This window comes from Scheffersomyces coipomensis, assembly GCF_036884675.1.
Source record: "Scheffersomyces coipomensis strain NRRL Y-17651 chromosome Unknown DFJ63scaffold_13, whole genome shotgun sequence".
Classification (NCBI taxonomy): Eukaryota; Fungi; Ascomycota; class Pichiomycetes; order Serinales; family Debaryomycetaceae; genus Scheffersomyces; species Scheffersomyces coipomensis.
The window spans coordinates 3702-21625 of NW_027042904.1; the positions used below are offsets into that span (position 1 = coordinate 3702).

At 30.0% G+C, this 17924-nt stretch overlaps 6 protein-coding genes across 6 annotated transcripts; 5 read left to right on the top strand and 1 right to left on the bottom strand. All coding sequences in view use genetic code 12, as the record gives it.

Moving 5' to 3' along the window:
• Positions 1-3325: 3325 nt before the first annotated feature.
• On the top strand, positions 3326-5993 carry DFJ63DRAFT_321460 (uncharacterized protein). Its single transcript, XM_064907332.1, has 3 exons — positions 3326-3642; positions 3675-3965; positions 5475-5993. The coding sequence occupies exons 1-3, from the start codon at positions 3594-3596 to the stop codon at positions 5654-5656; spliced, it is 522 nt and encodes a 173-aa protein (XP_064759226.1). The 5' UTR covers positions 3326-3593; the 3' UTR covers positions 5657-5993.
• Positions 5994-6477: 484 nt separating this feature from the next.
• Positions 6478-7450, top strand: DFJ63DRAFT_53927 (single strand annealing-weakened 1). The gene has a single exon (XM_064908889.1). The coding sequence runs from the start codon at positions 6532-6534 to the stop codon at positions 7357-7359; it is 828 nt and encodes a 275-aa protein (XP_064759227.1). The 5' UTR covers positions 6478-6531; the 3' UTR covers positions 7360-7450.
• On the top strand, positions 7451-9656 carry DFJ63DRAFT_53936 (nuclear protein localization factor and ER translocation component). The gene has a single exon (XM_064908890.1). It carries the CDS (start codon positions 7541-7543, stop codon positions 9296-9298), a length of 1758 nt encoding a protein of 585 aa, XP_064759228.1. The 5' UTR covers positions 7451-7540; the 3' UTR covers positions 9299-9656.
• On the top strand, positions 9539-11955 carry DFJ63DRAFT_321465 (heat shock protein of HSP70 family). Its single transcript, XM_064907333.1, has 4 exons — positions 9539-9976; positions 10036-11213; positions 11361-11535; positions 11568-11955. Exons 1-4 carry the CDS (start codon positions 9652-9654, stop codon positions 11705-11707), a joined length of 1818 nt encoding a protein of 605 aa, XP_064759229.1. The 5' UTR covers positions 9539-9651; the 3' UTR covers positions 11708-11955.
• A 698-nt stretch (positions 11956-12653) lies between these two features.
• Positions 12654-15036, top strand: DFJ63DRAFT_338176 (kinase-like domain-containing protein; the record flags this gene model as incomplete). The annotated part of the gene is made up of 2 exons (XM_064908652.1): positions 12654-14802; positions 14843-15036. 2 exons carry the CDS (start codon positions 12654-12656, stop codon positions 15034-15036), a joined length of 2343 nt encoding a protein of 780 aa, XP_064759230.1.
• Positions 15037-15100: 64 nt separating this feature from the next.
• On the bottom strand, positions 15101-16998 carry DFJ63DRAFT_338177 (Cullin repeat-like-containing domain protein; the record flags this gene model as incomplete). Its single annotated transcript, XM_064908653.1, has 2 exons — positions 15101-16093; positions 16222-16998. The coding sequence occupies 2 exons, from the start codon at positions 16996-16998 to the stop codon at positions 15101-15103; spliced, it is 1770 nt and encodes a 589-aa protein (XP_064759231.1).
• Positions 16999-17924: the final 926 nt, after the last annotated feature.

A 17924-nucleotide genomic window follows, 5' to 3' on the forward strand; every position in this document is an offset into this window, starting at 1 on the left:
AGAGTTTCTTAGTGTAGTGTTTATGTTAGTAATTAACTTATTTCAGACTGAACTGGGATATCATATAATGATCTTGTTTGAACTAGTTAAAGCTCATATAGAATAATTTGGTATAACTAAGCTATAAAATTTAAACGCCATAAATATAAATATTTATAATTTTAAAAAAAGTTTTAATATTTCTTTGGAATGTTTTCATCATCTTGGTTTGTTAGCTTCTCTTATTGTTAATGAATTCTGGTGGAATGATTGATACAAACGAAACTATCTATTTAGGAACCATTAGATTAACTTTCATTTAGATCCATTTTTTAATGAAATATCTTAGGGCTGTATATCTACTTGAACAAGGCATGTATTACAATTGATTTACATAGTAAAATTATACTCATATTTGTTATATCGTTATATTACCCGAATACCTCTCATTCTAGTAGTTTATAACACCAATTTATCTTAACCATGATTTCTTACTCGCCACATGGTCAAACACCCCATACTTTGTTGCAAAAATGTAACCAAGTTGATAAGCTAAGATCAGAAGAGAGAATTAAGCTTTTATTATTACAAGCAATTTTAAAGTAAGCGGCTAAACATTCATTGATATCAATCAAGCATCAAGACTCTACTGATAAGAAAGAATCGATTGGTCAGTCATTTGAAATTAAATCCTGTGAATATTGACATTTCTTGAAGGATTAGCGTTATAATAAAACAACGTTTTCTTTCACATTATTCAAGGGTCCTGTTAACTCATTGACAACCTTATTGTCAATTGAACCTACAAAACTTATCCTTAGTTAACTAAAAATTTGAATCAAGATATAGTGGTTCAATAATATCAATTTGTTTTCTTGAACTATTTTTTTTTTTTTGGTTTATTTCGAATAACCGTTGGTACCCTGATTGGATTGGACTGGATCTCAGATTCTGATATTTGTTTAAACCAAGCAGACCGGGTAAGTATTACGATTCTTGCATATATACATACGTCCATTATTTTCATTTTTCGTTTTAATAACGCCCATTCGGTATTTGTAATGTATAACACACAAATAAAATAATTTATGAACTAATAATATCGGATAAACCTGGATTAACTTAAATTAAATTAAATTAAATTAAATTATCAGGTGAATAAGAGTGACAAAAGTCTAGAAGGGAATATACGTAATCGTAATCATAAACCCTAAAGTCAAAGGGAACACAACTATAGAGAAGGGAATGAAATGCAATAGATGAATAAAATTTAAATCGATACATATAACCGAACTAAAAATAATTCATTCATAATTATTTCTTAGCTCATTTTAAGGACAAGATAATTTAAAATTAGCTGGTTTAAGAAAAATTCTATTGTTATTTAGAGTGTCTATTGTAGACTGAATGGAAGTATAGAAGGAAATACACGTAGTTTATTGTACAAAATTAGAATGATGCATTACTTATGGTCTGATAATCACAGATACTACAAAGACGCTTAATTTGGCATGGATTGTAGTTGATTCTCATCTCATCTCATCTTATCCCATCTATGATGTAGAGTTATGAAGAGATTTCTTGAGGATATGAGAGGGTTAGAGGGAATCGATGGGATATTAGACAAAGTTATGTCTTGGAAATATAGGAGTATGTAGTAAGTCAACATTCCTACAATTTAAGGTGGATATATAAATCAACTACATGAAATTTTCATTATCATTGACAGATTAGTAACAAGTTTTTTTTTTTGCGTTTTTGAGGTGAAAAATAACATGAAAATTATTTTTATTCAGGGTTTATTTAGAGATTAAGTTTGCTGATGTAGTTTAAAATTTTATTTTTATGAGGAGGAGACGAGATGTAAAAAGTTATGGGTGAATAATTTCAAATGGGTATGAACTATGCATATGGGTTTATAACAAGAAGAAGAAATTGAAAAGAAAAAAAATTCATCATTAATAAGGCATTTCATTTGGTTTATTATGAATTGATTGGCGCTGAGTTGAATTATTATTTAGTAAAAATAATAACTGCAATAATAAGAGATAGAAAATCCCATATGTCAAATGAAAGGAAAGGAAAGTAGTCAACCGACAAATGACAGTAGATTGTACTAATTGAACGGAATGTTTAACCAATCAAGTAAATGATTGAATTCAAGACATTTTTAAATAGTTGAAATTATCTTGGAAGTCGTTGGTTGATTTACAATTTTAAAAGCGGATTGGATTATTACTGTTATAGTTACTTACTGTATATGTAGATGATGATTGAGATGAGTGACAAGAAAAATTTAAACAGGTAGTATTAAAAATAAAGAATTGAATCTATCATATATAAGTTAAAAGCTTGTGGAGTGGTTAAATCATTGTACAAAGCAGATGAAGGAAAAAAAGTGCAGGTCGTGTACAGGAAATGGAAGAATAAACTCAACTGATGTTGCAATAATTAGTTAATAATGTACGGTTAAATGTACTTGTATAATTAAAAAATAATAGACAAAGAGAACATGAGGAGGAGAAGGAGGCGTAAATTGGCAAGGTGGCATAAAGCAGACAAATAAAGAAAAAGTAAGTAAGGAAGTAGGAATGAATGAAAGAAGGAAGGAAGGAAGGAAGGAAGGAACGGACAAGAAAGAATTCGTAAGTAATGGCAAATTAGATAGGAGTAAATAAGAAATATTGGATGTAGCAGGGAAGGGGTAGTTAAGTAAATTAAGGATAGGATAGGATAGGATAGGGATAAGAAAAGTAGTAAAGGTTAACCAAGAGTGAAATACGAATAAATGATTGTGGTAAATTTAAATTTCATGGATAGATAGATAGATACACACAGATAGATATAGACATACACATTTAGAATATGACAAGATACGAACTATTATTATTATTATTATGTCATAACCATTTGATATTATTTGCCGTTTAGGGTGGAAGTTTATGTGAGAGAATGTGTTAAATGTATGTGGAGTCAAAGTTTAAATAATAATTATTAAACCATGATTGAATCATTACGAAGTCTTTCATCATAGTATTGTCGTCTTTGATCTAGATCAGTTGGTGGTAGAAAAAGAAATTATTTACACAAAGACCTGAAATTACAAAAACAAAAGAAACAAAAAAAAAAAAAAAAAAAATGGTTAAAAATAAAATAAATTACACAAACTGTTTTGAAACACACCTTTTAAGAAATTATTTTTACATGACGATCAATTTGAGCAAAAGTACACGACCTTCCATAAAGTGAGCAAATTTTGTTTCTGCTTCTCCTCGTTTCTAGAAATATAAATATGGTTTGATTTGACCGTCATTTTTATAATTGTTATTTACAACCTTTTTCCAAATCAATCAATCAATCGATCAATCAATCAACATAGGTTGTACATACTACTACTGCTACTCAGGATAAGTATTACATCTAACCTCCCCCTCTCTATTCAGTTTATTCATTCTTCCAAGTTTCTTCTATCTTATATCTCATAAACAACACGTTGTCTACACCCATATAGATAGATCCCATACTTACACCTCCCCACCTCCTTCTTCATCTAATCAACTTCTGATCAATCAATCAATCCAAACAATCAAATCAAATCAATCACCATCATCATCATGTCTGCTTCTGATTTAGTCTCTGCTTCTAACGTTAGTACTCCTTCCAGTACTTCCATACCTACTGATCTTAACTTTAAGTCAACTTACCTCCAAGAAAAAGAGCTAAAACTAAAGAAGAAAAAGAACAACGTCGTGTCGAACGTATATTAAGAAATAGAAGAGCTGCCCATGCTTCTCGTGAAAAAAAGAGAAAACATGTGGAATATTTAGAATCTTATGTTTTAAAATTAGAATCTAATTTAAAATCTTTATCATCAAATTTTGATTCTGTATCAAATTTATTATCTAGTAATCAATTAAATCAATTAAATTTAATTGAATTAGAAAATATAAATGATTTAAAAGAAAAAATTCATCAAAATTTAAATAGTTCATGCTTCATTCAATAATAATAGTTCTAACAAGAGAAAAAGTTCAACTGGTGATGATGATTTTGAAGAAGATTATGAAGAAGAAGAAGAAGAAGATTGTGATGATGCATCAAATGTTTCGTCTTCAACTCCTTCATCTACTACTAGTCCATCTATTCAACAACAACAACCTTTGAAGAAAATAAAACTTGAACAAGAACAAACTGAAATTAAAATAAAACAAGAGGTTGATTCAAATTCTATTGATGCTATTACCACTGCTATTCTGGTTCTTCTAATACTACCACTTCTACTACTGGTGAAATAATTATTATAATTATTATCTCCTGTATCAATGAATTCTCCTATGAATTCCCCAATAGATTTAACTTTATCTAAACAAAACAACAACAAAACAATATCATCAACATCATCAACATCAACATCAACAATTCCAATATCATCATACTACCACCACTACTACCAAACAATTTGATTCTAATATGTCTTTGACTTCTGCTTACGAAATGGGGCAAAATTCAGAAGTAATTTTGTCATCATTGTCGTTATCTTCATCTTTACCATCTGGTTCAATTATCGTTGGCAAACATAATTCAAATATAAAGATTTATTAATAAATAAATGTGTACACAAATACTTAAAAAAGAACAAACTCATTCAAAATATTAACTACTGTTGTTTACTTTATAAAACCATACTTACCATTAATAATAACGAGCATTTTCCGACATCGACTATTAATGCTTTGGTTTAATTGTTTCAACATAATATTTTATCAACCTGTTTTTTAATGACAAATATCTTTTCTTTGTCTTTTTGTTTTGTTACACGAATATTTATTTCATTAATAGATTTTATAAGAATCTTTTTTTTAAATCTTGATTTATTTGTTTTATAATTATATTATTCCATACTTGAAAGTTCTCTGCTTGTCTCCCAAAGTTGTTTTAAATAACAATCAACATTCAACAAGAAAATTAAATAAAAAGGTTCAAGGTTTAAGAAAGTTAATACCTACCATTACCAACCTACCCTTATTTTTATCTTACCCAGTATCATACCATATCATACATTTTTTGAAGAAGAAAATAATTATCATTTTTAATTATAATTATAGTCTCTTAGGGATGTATATTAATTTATTTATATTAGCCAGGAGGTTAATTGTAATAAATTAATATACGTGGAAATTCCTTTTATGATTCTATTAATTATTAATTAACTTGATTCTTTATGTATATGGTTGGGAAAAGATATCCTTGAGACTACCTTTTTAATTTATCATTATTTCTTTGTTATTGTCTTGTCTTTGGTGATTGATTTATAGCATTGAAGTAACTTTTTTAATTATGAATATTTTAGAAAACTTTTAACAAGTCTTTAGTTTTTGAAGAAGAGATTATTTATAAGTTTTTATGTTTGTCAATTATTGTTTTCCACGTATATCTAACTAATTGAATTCCAACTGTGTGTTTAAACGAAGAAGATTTCGATCATTGGTCTGCAGCACCACTCGTACCAGATTTCATTGAATCATTAGAATCAAATTTAAATTCCCCTATGATTGATTCCAAATCAATCGATGATTTATTCTTATTCACCAATATTAATACCAATCATCAACCTTTAACTTCTCATCATGATACCATGGTATCTAATGGAGCTGAAGATTTTTTTAAATATGGATGAATTTTTCTCATTCTAGAATTTTTATCATTTGTTTGTTTTTGTTTATTTGTTGTATATTAGTTTGGGTTTTGTTTTGTTATGTTGGTCTGATTTTTTTTATCAGTTTTTGGGCTTGCTTTTTATTATGTTTATTTGTGATATCTTTAATCTTAATTCTGTTTTATATTTGGTTCCATTTGATATCCTTACACTTGTTAGAGAAATTATACTTTGTTATATTATTAATTTAAAAAAATTAAAAAAATTAAAAAAAAAATTAAAAAAAAAACTCCATAAAAAACAAAGCTAGTTTTTAAAAATATCATCATCATTATTATCATTATATCCAATTCATTTTATATTATAGTTTCTACAATTTCATCAAGCATTATCAATTATCATCAGTCAATTTACTGATATTTAATGATCCGAAGTATGAGATTAGTTTATAAGGCGCTCCATTAAGTTGTTGATGCGACTTTAATCGTTCTGAATACGTTTTATTACGATATGATTTTAGATTTTGATTTGATTTTAGTCTTTTGGATACGTGGTGATTTAGTTTATGATTTGTGAGTTTTTGAAGTTATGGATTTTGATTTGAATGGGTTTGATGACCGTTTATTTTGGAGTAAGTTTTAAAAAAATGTTGGTTTTCATCTTTCGATTGTTTGTTACCTGGTGTATATAATGTTATATAAATTCCAATTAGAAGTTTAAAATTATAAATAAATAAAAATTCTTTAGTATATTAAAATTGTCTTACTAGTAGTTTTCAGTAGTTTCCAAGAGTTGAGTTTCATGATACTTTATAAATACGCGCAAGTAGAAAATTACACGTTATTATAAATTTCAACTAACTAACAACCATTATATTACAACAACTATCACCAACAATGCCACCACAGATTGTGTTTCTTAAAGTATCCAAATCGCAATCAATCCCATTAAAGATCTTTATAAACAAATCAAATCACGTAAGTCCCAACTCAACCCAAACGACCACCACAACTAAAAGTCTTGCTATAAATGCCAAATCATTAATCACTCTCCAAAACGTCCCTATAAATTACTTCCATATCCGATTGAGTAATAATTATTTACAAAGTTTGATTGAGACTCAGATCCGGGATGTGTTTGTTAAAGTATTGTTTGAAATGGGGTTGGATCAAGTATGTAGTGTTGGGATAAGTGGGAAAGTTAGTATTAGTTCTATACTTCGATTTAATTCTACATCAGCTGTATTCACCAATCCATTAGAGACAAGTAATACGACAGAGAAGGGGGAGAAGAAAGTACGGTATAAATTCACCATACCATTATTGTTGATCATCAGTCTTCGGATTCATTTTAATAAATTATCAAAGGGGGATATCACCTATTTGCATGGTATTAATATTTTATCTTCCACCAATCCTTCGTTCAAGCTTATCAAACCGGAGAATCAATTCAGTCTACTTGTGAAGAAACAATCGTTTAAGGAGATACCGATTGAAGAAGATGATATACAGGATGAACCAGTGGTGTTGGTTGAAGATGATGATTTAATGGTTGTCCCTGATGATGAAGTGAATGATAAAGAGGATGGGGATGAAGAGGATGAAGGTGATACGAAAGGTATAGATGATAAGAAATCTTTACATTATAAATACAGAAGAATACAGATCTTCAATAGTATAGCTCATAGTATTAAATTATTATTATTGAATCATAAAGTAGAGTAGAAGTTAATGAATAATGATGAAAACGTATATACAATTCTCTCTCACTGCAAATTTATTGGAGGCAAAAATAAAAATCGTAAAATTCAAAAATTATAACTGACCGTCAGATCAACTATTACTAACCACTATCTTACCGCAACACAGCTTTCAACATAACTATCAACATATCATACTCATCATCATGTCCATAATACTTAGATTCAGATCCAAAGATGGGATGTTTAGAATCTCATCGAATTTGAATGATGATTTCTTAATCACTCTTGAACAAGTATTACCTATATTACAACAGAAATCTCCATCCATAGACTTACAATCAATTTCTATAAGTGATAAACCTAATGTCAAGGGTCAATTGGCTAATTCATTATGTGGGAAGTCTATTCAAGAATTAGGATTTAAGAATGGGGATTTATTATTTGTTAGTTATGAATTGGAAGAAGGGGCAGGGGATTCATCTGAAGTTCCAGCTGGTGCTGCTTTACTGAGTTCTACAACTGCCGCCACCAATCATCACGTCTCCATCAATCCTATTCAAGTTCCTTCATCTGGACCATTAAAATCCATCAAACAATTACCTATTGATGACGAATTGGAGAAACAAGATGGATTAATTAAACGTCCTTTGACTAAATTTTGTCAACATGGTGTAAAAGGTATGTGTGAATATTGTTCACCATTACCACCTTGGGATAAAGATTATCGTAAAGAACAAAATATTAAACATATGTCATTTCATTCCTATTTAAAAGAAATTGATCAAACTAAAAATAATAAATTTAATAATAGTTCATATATCGCTCCATTAGATGAACCAAATTTTAAGATTAATTTACATTGTCCAAGTGGAACTCATAAACCTTATCCTAGAGGGATCTGTTCAAAATGTCAACCTAATGCCATCACATTACAATTACAAAAATTCAGAATGGTAGATCATGTCGAATTTTCCGATTCATTAATCATGAATCAATTCATTGATGTTTGGAGACATACTGGTGTTCAAAGATTTGGTTATTTATATGGTAGATATGAAGCATTTGATAAAGTTCCCTTGGGGATCAAAGCGGTGGTGGAAGCTATTTATGAACCTCCTCAACATGGTGAATTGGATGGAATTACTTTATTACCTTGGGATAATGAAGCTGAAGTTGATGCTATTGCTAATGAATTAGGGTTATATAAGGTTGGGATTACTTTCACTGATTTAACTGATAGTGGATTAAAAGATGGTACTGTACTTTGTAAAAGACATAAAGATTCATACTTTTTAAGTAATTTAGAAATCTTAATGGCTAGTAAATTTCAAATTAAATATCCTAATGCTACTAAATTCTCATCATCAGGTCAATTTTCATCTAAATTCGTTACATGTGTTATAAGTGGAGGATTACAAGGCCAAATTGAACCTCGATCATATCAAGTATCAATTGAAGGCGAAGCCTTAGTTAAAGCAGATATTATAACAGGATCAACTCAACCTTCACAAATTTATGTTAATGGAACTAATGAAACAAGATATGTTCCTGATATTCAATATCTGAAATTGAATGAATATAATTTAGAGATTAAAACTAATGCTAAACCTACATTCCCAGTTGAATTCTTATTAGTATCATTAACTGATTCCTTCCCATTAAATCCTCAACCATTATTTAATAATGAAGCAAATCTGATATTTGTCATTGAAAATAGAGAATTCATGGGTGATTTACAAAATTTACAAACTTGTTCTAAATATTTGAATTCGAATTTCAATCAATCATCCTTATTTAATTTCCATTTCTTAGTTTATTTATTCAAATTGAATATTTTAGGACCTCATGAATTGAAATTATTAATCAAAATCGTCAAAGATAAGGATGAATCTGATTATATTCAATTGATTGAAAGTCCAGGATGGATGACCTTACTTACTATAGTTGAACAAAGTAGTTAAATAGTATATATACCTCCCTCAATTTACGATATCTCATACCTGTTAACTCATAACTCTATGGCTATAATTAGAAGATCTTCTCGAATATTCTAGATACTTTCAGTGAACGCCCTTGCCGCAGTACTTAGCTGGATCATCTCACAAATTTGTTGAACTGAACACGCCAAATTTTAATTTTGTGGATTTTTCACTGAGAATTTTTTTTTTGGTTACCACCACCACCAACCATCATATGAACAATAAATAAATATTTATATATATTGATTCAATTGACTTTTACTTGTTTCTTTAGGAATTGTTAATTGTAAACAGTTATAGTAAGACTTATACCAATATAACATCACTATTTACAAATGTCTACTCCATTCGGTATTGATTTAGGTACTTCCAAATCAGTCATTTCAGCTGCCAGAAATGGTGGTATTGATGTCATTGTTAATGAAGTTTCCAACCGTGCTACTCCATCTTTAGTTGGGTTTGGTCCAAAGAATAGATTAATTGGAGAAAGTGCTAAGAATAAACAAATCTCCAATGTTAAAAATACCGTTGATAACATAAAGAGAATTGTTGGATTAGATTTTGATGATGCTGATTTAGAAATTGAAAAGAAATATTTCACTGTTCCTTTAGTTAAAGATGCCGCCACTGGGGGTGTTAGTGCTAAAGTCAGATTAGGTGGTGAAAAAAAGAATTCACTGCTACTCAATTATCTGCCATGTTAATTAATAAATTAAAAGATACTGCTCATAAAGAAACTAAAGCCAATCTTGAACAAGTTGCTCTTTCTGTTCCATTATGGTATAATGAAAAACAAAGACATGCTGCTGCTGATGCTTGTAGAATTGCTGGTTTAACCCCAGTTCAAATCGTCAATGAAGTCACTGCTGCTGCTGTTGGTTATGGTGTTTTCAAAGCTAATGAATTACCAGTTGATGAACCAAAAAAAATTGCTTTTATTGATATTGGTCATTCATCTTATCAAATTTCTATTGCTTCTGTTAAGAAAGGAGAATTAAAAATTTTAGGTTCTGCTTATGATAAACATTTTGGTGGTAGAGATTTCGATTATGCTATTGCTGAACATTTTGCTAAAGAATTTAAAGATAAAAAGAAGTTGGATGTTCATGAAAATCCAAAAGCTTTTTACAGAGTTTTAGTTGCTTCTGAAAAAGTTAAGAAAGTTTTATCAGCTAATTCTCAAGCTCCATTCAGTGTTGAATCTCTTATGGAAGATGTTGATTTCTCTTCTTCTTTAACCAGAGAAGAATTAGAAGCTTATGTTCAACCATTATTAAACAGAGTCAATGTTCCAATTGAAGCTGCTTTAAAAGATGCTGGTTTAACTATTGAAGATATTGATTCCGTTGAAGTTATTGGTGGTTGTACTAGAGTTCCATCCTTAAAACAAAAATTAACTGATATTTTCGGTAAACCATTATCTTTCACTTTAAATCAAGATGAAGCCATTGCTAGAGGTAATGCTTATATTTGTGCTGTTCATTCTCCAACTGTTAGAGTTAGACCATTCAAATTCAGTGATTATAATCAAGATGCCGTTACTTTTAGTTGGGATAAACAATTAGAAGATGATGAAAATGAAATAGATTTCCCAAGAGATCATAAAGTTCCAAAAGAATTTACTATTAAATTCCAAGCTAAACAAGATTTTGAAGCTTCTCTTAGATATACTGGATCACCAATTGATTCTAAACCAATTGCTAAATGGCAAGTTAAAGGAGTTGTACCAAAAGAAGGTGAATCTGAAATTGAAGTTAAATTATATGTTGGAGCCAATGCTTCAGGATGGTATACTCTTGATGCTGCTGAAACTAGAGAAGATACTTTAGTTAAAGTTTTAGTTGAACATGAAGATGAAGAAGATGCTGAACCAGAATATAAAGAAGAAAAGAAGAATGTTAAAAAGATGATTTACAAATCATTGTTTTATCATCATCTCAATTAACTGAATCAGTTAGAAATGAATTTATTGAAGTTGAAAATGCTTTAACTTCAACTGATAAATTAGTTGCTGATACTGAAGAAAGAAAAAATACTTTAGAAGAATATTTATGAATTAAGAGGTAAATTGGAAGATCAATATAAAGATTTTGCTTCTGAACAAGAAAAGGAAACTTTAACTGCTTTATTGTTAAAGACTGAAGATTGGTTATATGATGAAGGTGAAGATGCCAAGAAAGCTAAATATATTGCTAAATATGAAGAATTAGCTTCTAAAGGTAATATCATTAGAGGTCGTTACTTAGCTAAGGAACAAGAAAAGAAGAAGCCAATAGACAAAAGCAAGAAGCTGCCAACACTGCTGCTCTTCAAGAAAGACTTGCTGCTTCAAGAGGTCAAAAACCAACTGAAGAAAAAGCTGCTGAACCAGAAGATATTGAAATGGATTAGATTTTTCCATTCCAATAATAAAAACTATATCAACCGTTTATAGAATTTGTGATTGATTTTTTTCCAATAATATTCATGGTCATACCTGTATGGGTGTGATTAACGAACCAAAGTCATGTTAGATTAGGATTTAATAGTAATAATATATCTATCTTGATGATATTTACTTATACATAATATTAGCTTTCTCTCTATATATTTTAAATTTGTATGTATGTTTAATTATCTATTTATCATTGTTGTTATAAGGTAAGTAACAAGTGTAGATGTTTCCCTCATTGTGGTAGTACATGTTAACCACACATCTAGATCAATACAATTGTTGTAGTCTTATATAACCCCTGTCGGACCTTACCATACGTCATAACATCCATGCTCACTTAGATTAAGCTCGTTAACCTCCTCCACCCTCGCTCCCTCCCATACCGCAACAAAAAAAAAATTCCTTCAAATCAAAAAAATCTTTCATTCAGAAATAGAAGCAACATTTTTACAGCACAATTTCGATTACCAACCCTTCATCATCATCATTACTTTATAACCCTCACTTCCCCTTTGCTCATACCCTTATACGGGATCCTGTACCATAACAATACATCATCGATACAACCAGAGTGTATCGCGACCCCTTATCACTTTCAATCCAATCCCTAGATCGATCAAAAAGGGTTCAAATCGCATTCCCCTAACTCTCCCTATCTCAGTTTCATATTATTTAAAGAGATTGAAGAAGAGGTTCTTAACATTTGTACTATATTCCATATCTAATCTTCATATATTGTATTTAATCATCTACCACAAATCGGTAGTAGAATAGCATCTTTCATTCTTAAATCAGTATTAATTCTTAAAAAACGTTTTTCATTCCTTATCCTAATTGTCATATATTCGTTATTATTAATAAACCATATCACATAAATACGTTCAAATCATATAGTTCTTCATAATGCCTAATTCACATAAATCAAACTTATCCCTTGCTATAAAGCAAGCGGAGAAAGAAAGTAATTCCCTTTCTCCCAGACCTAATCCTCCCAGTCGCCAGAATTCAAATACAAATACTATAACACCAAATAATGAAAGTTTGGTCCCTTCACAATTATTACCTACTTCTTTGATGCAACATAGTGCTTCGACAGTATCAACTAGTGCTTCTCTGGCCAAACAATTCAAGCCAGAACCATTATCAATTCAAACAAAGCTTGATGATAATGATGATGATAATCAAAGTGCATATAGTTTCAAATCCAGTAATGAAGTATTACAAACCATATCAAATGCCAATAAGAAAGAAGCAGCTGAAAAGTTACAGGAAGGCACTGACATTGCTGGACCTGAACATCACATTGATGAAGAAGATGAAGATGATGATGACGAAGATGATGAAGATGAAGTTAATCCTGCTGATGAAGAAGATTTAAAGGATTACGTTCCAGGAGGTTATCACACTTGTTACATTGGAGAAGAATATAAAAATGGGAAATATACCCTTGTTAGAAAACTTGGTTGGGGACATTTTTCAACTGTTTGGTTAGCTAAAGATAATGATAAAAATTCTCACGTGGCGATGATGAAAATCGTACGAAGTGCTAAACATTATACGGAAACTGCCATCGATGAAATCAAATTATTAGATAAGGTCACTACTTCTGATTTAAATCATCCTGGTCATGAACATGTCATTCAATTATTAGATACATTTACTCATAAAGGTCCAAATGGTGTTCATGTCGTAATGGTTTTTGAAGTCTTAGGAGAAAATTTATTAGGTTTAATCAGAAGATATAAACATCGTGGGATTCCCATTGTGTTTGTTAAACAAATTGCTAAACAATTACTTTCAGCTCTTGATTTTTTACATCGAAAATGTGGTGTGATTCATACTGATTTAAAACCGGAAAATGTCTTGATAGAAATTGGTGATGTTGAACAAATTGTAAGAATGGTTGAACATGAAGAAAATCAAAAGAAAAAGAAATTAGAAAAGAAATTACAACGACAACAATCAAGAAAGCTTAATAATAGTAGTAATAGCAACCTTAACAATGCCAGTCAAAATAGTTCAAACGGTGTTACTCCAAGTACTTCAATTCAAAATACACCTCTGAATCCAAAATTAAATGACATGATAGTCCTGCAATCACAATCAGGTAAATCGGTCAATAGTAATAGTTCTCCATCATTAGGTAGAAATGGTCGTGGTTCAAGACGTCAAACTTTAATCACCGGATCTCAACCTTTACCTTCCCCATTAAGAACATTTAATAAATCATTCACCAATGTTTATGGCTTAGCTAGTTCTACTGCCAATACACCAGTTAAATCATTTATTGCTGGTGAATCCATCTCTGAATCACCTTACCCACATATAGAAGAAGATGAGGATGGAAGTATAAGTGCCAACATAAGTAGCAGTTCTCATCATCATCATCATACTAACGCAGCTCCTATACTACAAGATACAAGTATGACTAATGAACATACTTTAAATAGTTCACTTTCATCAATGTCAATATCAAATACTGCATCCAATGTTGATCCAGTACAAATCCCTAATGATGATATGAGAACCCTTCATCATCATCAAGATACTACAACAACCACCACCGATATCATTAATGAAGATGAATTGATTTCCGTCAAGATTGCCGATTTAGGTAATGCATGTTGGGTGAATCATCATTTCACTGATGAAATCCAAACTCGTCAATATAGATCCCCCGAAGTCTTATTAGGTTATCATTGGGGTGCATCGAGTGATCTTTGGAGTTTTGCATGTCTTGTATTTGAATTATTAACCGGTGATTATTTATTCGATCCTAGAGATGGAAAATCATATACGAAAGATGATGATCATATTGCTCAAATCATTGAATTAATCGGACCTATCCCAAGAGCGGTATTAAAAGAAAGTTATTATACTAGAGATTTCTTTAATTCTAGAGGTGAACTTCATAGAATTTTAAAATTAAAACCTTGGGGTCTTAAAGATGTTTTAATGGAAAAATATAAATTTTCCATGCCGGATGCTTTGGAAATTGCTGATTTCTTAGTCCCCATGTTAAACATTCAACCTGAATTAAGAGCAGATGCTGGTGGGATGGTGAATCATCCATGTGTTAAGTGATGCATTAGGTTTAGAAAATGTTGTGCTTGAAAGACCTGTGGGTGGATCCGGTGAAGATATTGTAGGTTGGTCTAAAGAAGTTAGTAATCAACCTCCACCTCAATCTCAACCACCGGCTCAAAATAGATATTATTATAATCCTAATGATAGTACAAAGCATCATCATACTCATAATCATGATCATGAAAATAAAAACAACTAATTAATGAATGAAATTATTATCAGTTATATATATTGTCTTCTATATATGTTCAAAATATATAAAACTATAATCTATCATTTAAAATCTTTAAGAATTGAACTTTATCATATTTGATATACTTAGTTTTATTCTTAGCAAAATCAGTATTAATAAAACTATCATAAACTTTAAAATAAGTATTACTGACTAATTTTTTAATTTCATTACCTAAATAATTTCTTAATTGAGGATCAGTAATATTAAATTTCTCATAATTCTTTAATGCTTCTTCAAAGGCTTCATTGAAATGTTTAAACATATCCTTAACCATATCTTTTTCTTTACTAGTTAAATGTTTACCGATATTGGCTGTAGATGCAATGGATGAAGTAGCAGTACTTGATCTTGGAGAAGAAGTACCAGCATTAGAAGTCATGTTATGAGCTTGACTTTTGGTGATGGTATTCATTTCATTGATTAATAAGAATGAAGCTGTATTCCAATCTTCAAGGACAAATTTAACAAATCTCTTTTTTAATTTTTCTAATCTTTCTAATCCTAAACTTCCTAATGCAGAATGTAATGAAGGAGCATGTCCTATAATGGTTTCAATAATATCTAAATATTTCAATAATGAGAAACCTTCAGATGATGATTTTTTAGAATGAATACTGGCCGAACTACTATTGGATGGTTGTGACATTCTAATTTCAATATCGATAATGATAGCATTGATCATATCGGATAATAAAGATGTTAATAAATATTCAGGACTATTATCATTGGTAATATTTGGAATCAGCGAATGACAAACACTAATGAATTGAAATGGGGGACTTTTCGTTACCCAATCACCTAATTTACATTGTGATACCAATGCTAATAATGAAGTTTTATATTCGGAGATTTTTCTTACTCTTGACATTAATTCCACCACAACCGCTTCACTTTGTACATTGGTTGATAATATTTTATAGTCGATTAACTTGAAGTATTCAAGGAACATGACATGGTATTGGATCATGAATGCATTTAATTTATATTCATAAGTCTCAAGGGCTAAATCTCCCACTATCAACTTCAAACTTGTTTTCAATCTTAATAAATGTTCAAGAATTTCAAATAATAAAGTATCATTATTAAGTAATTTTGTGGGATTTTAAGATTAAAAAATTGAGTTAATAAGATTAAATATGAATTATTAACAAGTTCATCTAACGATTTTTCCGTTAAACTTATTAAATTATCACCTGGAAGTTCCAATTCATACAGTAATTTAGTTTCATTATCAATCATACTTATAAACCCATCCACAAATACGGCTATACCATTACTACCCTTTTCATAAGGTACATTATCCGGTCTATCTTGTGGTTCACTCGCATTCTTTAACGATCGTAAACTTTCCACTACTATTGCACTTCGAATTTTACTATATGAAATATGTTGAACTGAATCTTGTTCTTTATGATATAATGCCATGATACTTTTTATATCTTGAATTTTAGAAGGACTACTTAATAACACATCTGATCCTTGATTTAATAATCCTTGATAATAATTTTGTAATTTTAAATCAGCTTTATCAATAGTATTAGTGAAATTATTAATGATACCTCTAAATCGTTTAAATTTGCCTTGTAATTTAGCTAATAAAGACTTTGATTTATATAATGTGTCAACATAACTTTTCAAGCCAATATGTTCAATTGATTGACTTAGGATACTTTCATAGTTATTAATGATCTTAGCACTTTCACTTACTTCTGTTAATATGCTTAAACCACGATCCACTTGGTTTTTATTATTAGTTAATTTATTAACATCTTGTAAGATTGGTTTTATATTATTGGATGCATTGATGGATTTGGTGGATATGGTATGAAGTGATTTGGAAATGGATACAAATAAGTCTTTTGATTTGTTCAAGTTCTGATTTAGAACTGCCACATCAGCTTCATCTATATCTATATTGAATGACATTGTCGTAGACGTATGACTATGCTGTCAATCTAAGTATTGAGGGTGTCTTATAGGGAAACAATTAATTTAGGAATGAAAGGAAGGATCTGCAATAATCGACACCAGTGATACTTTGAATATACGATCTTCCTTATGATGTCAACACGTTTAACTTTGGTTGATTGATTAATGGGATCATCAATTGATCATGTAGAATCTTCACCTCCTCTCCATGATTGTTTTTGATTCTGCTTGAAAACTCTGGTCGTGCGAAATATTCAAAATTGTATTATTATATACAGGTTGTACTATATAAGTAGACTAATTAACTTATAAATATCCACTATTAAGGACCCTATACATTTAAATACCATAAGAGTCATAAAGAGACAAATGGCATAGTTAATGGCGTAGCCAGTACAAACCTTTACCTGAATATCATGATCTATATTTTCAGTCCTGTTGATTATTAAAGCATTTAAAGTTTTATGAGACTCATGGTTTTTACGAGTAAAGTTTAGCTTACTACGAGAACCCTTATGACGAAGCTTCAATGTCAGCTTATGGATTAATCCAACCAGAAATTATTGCATATATTGGTGTAAGTTGGTGTATTTAGAGAAATATGTCTCTTTGAATACACATAAAGCAAACGTATACTCTTATTTATCCATTAAATTGATATTATAATTACCACGACAAGATAGTGTTCCGCCAAGCAGAACATTTTACGCTAAACTTTGTAAATTTCCAGGGGTATAATTATATATTAAATGCTTTACAAAAGACAATTGTTACTAGATAATACACACTTACTTTCTTTGTTGTAATTCAATCAATGGTATCTACTTTTGTCAAACTTTTCGAATATATTTCATTAGTACACCAAAGGATTGAATAAAATGATTTAGGACTAATATAATTATTGATAATTGAATCATATTAAC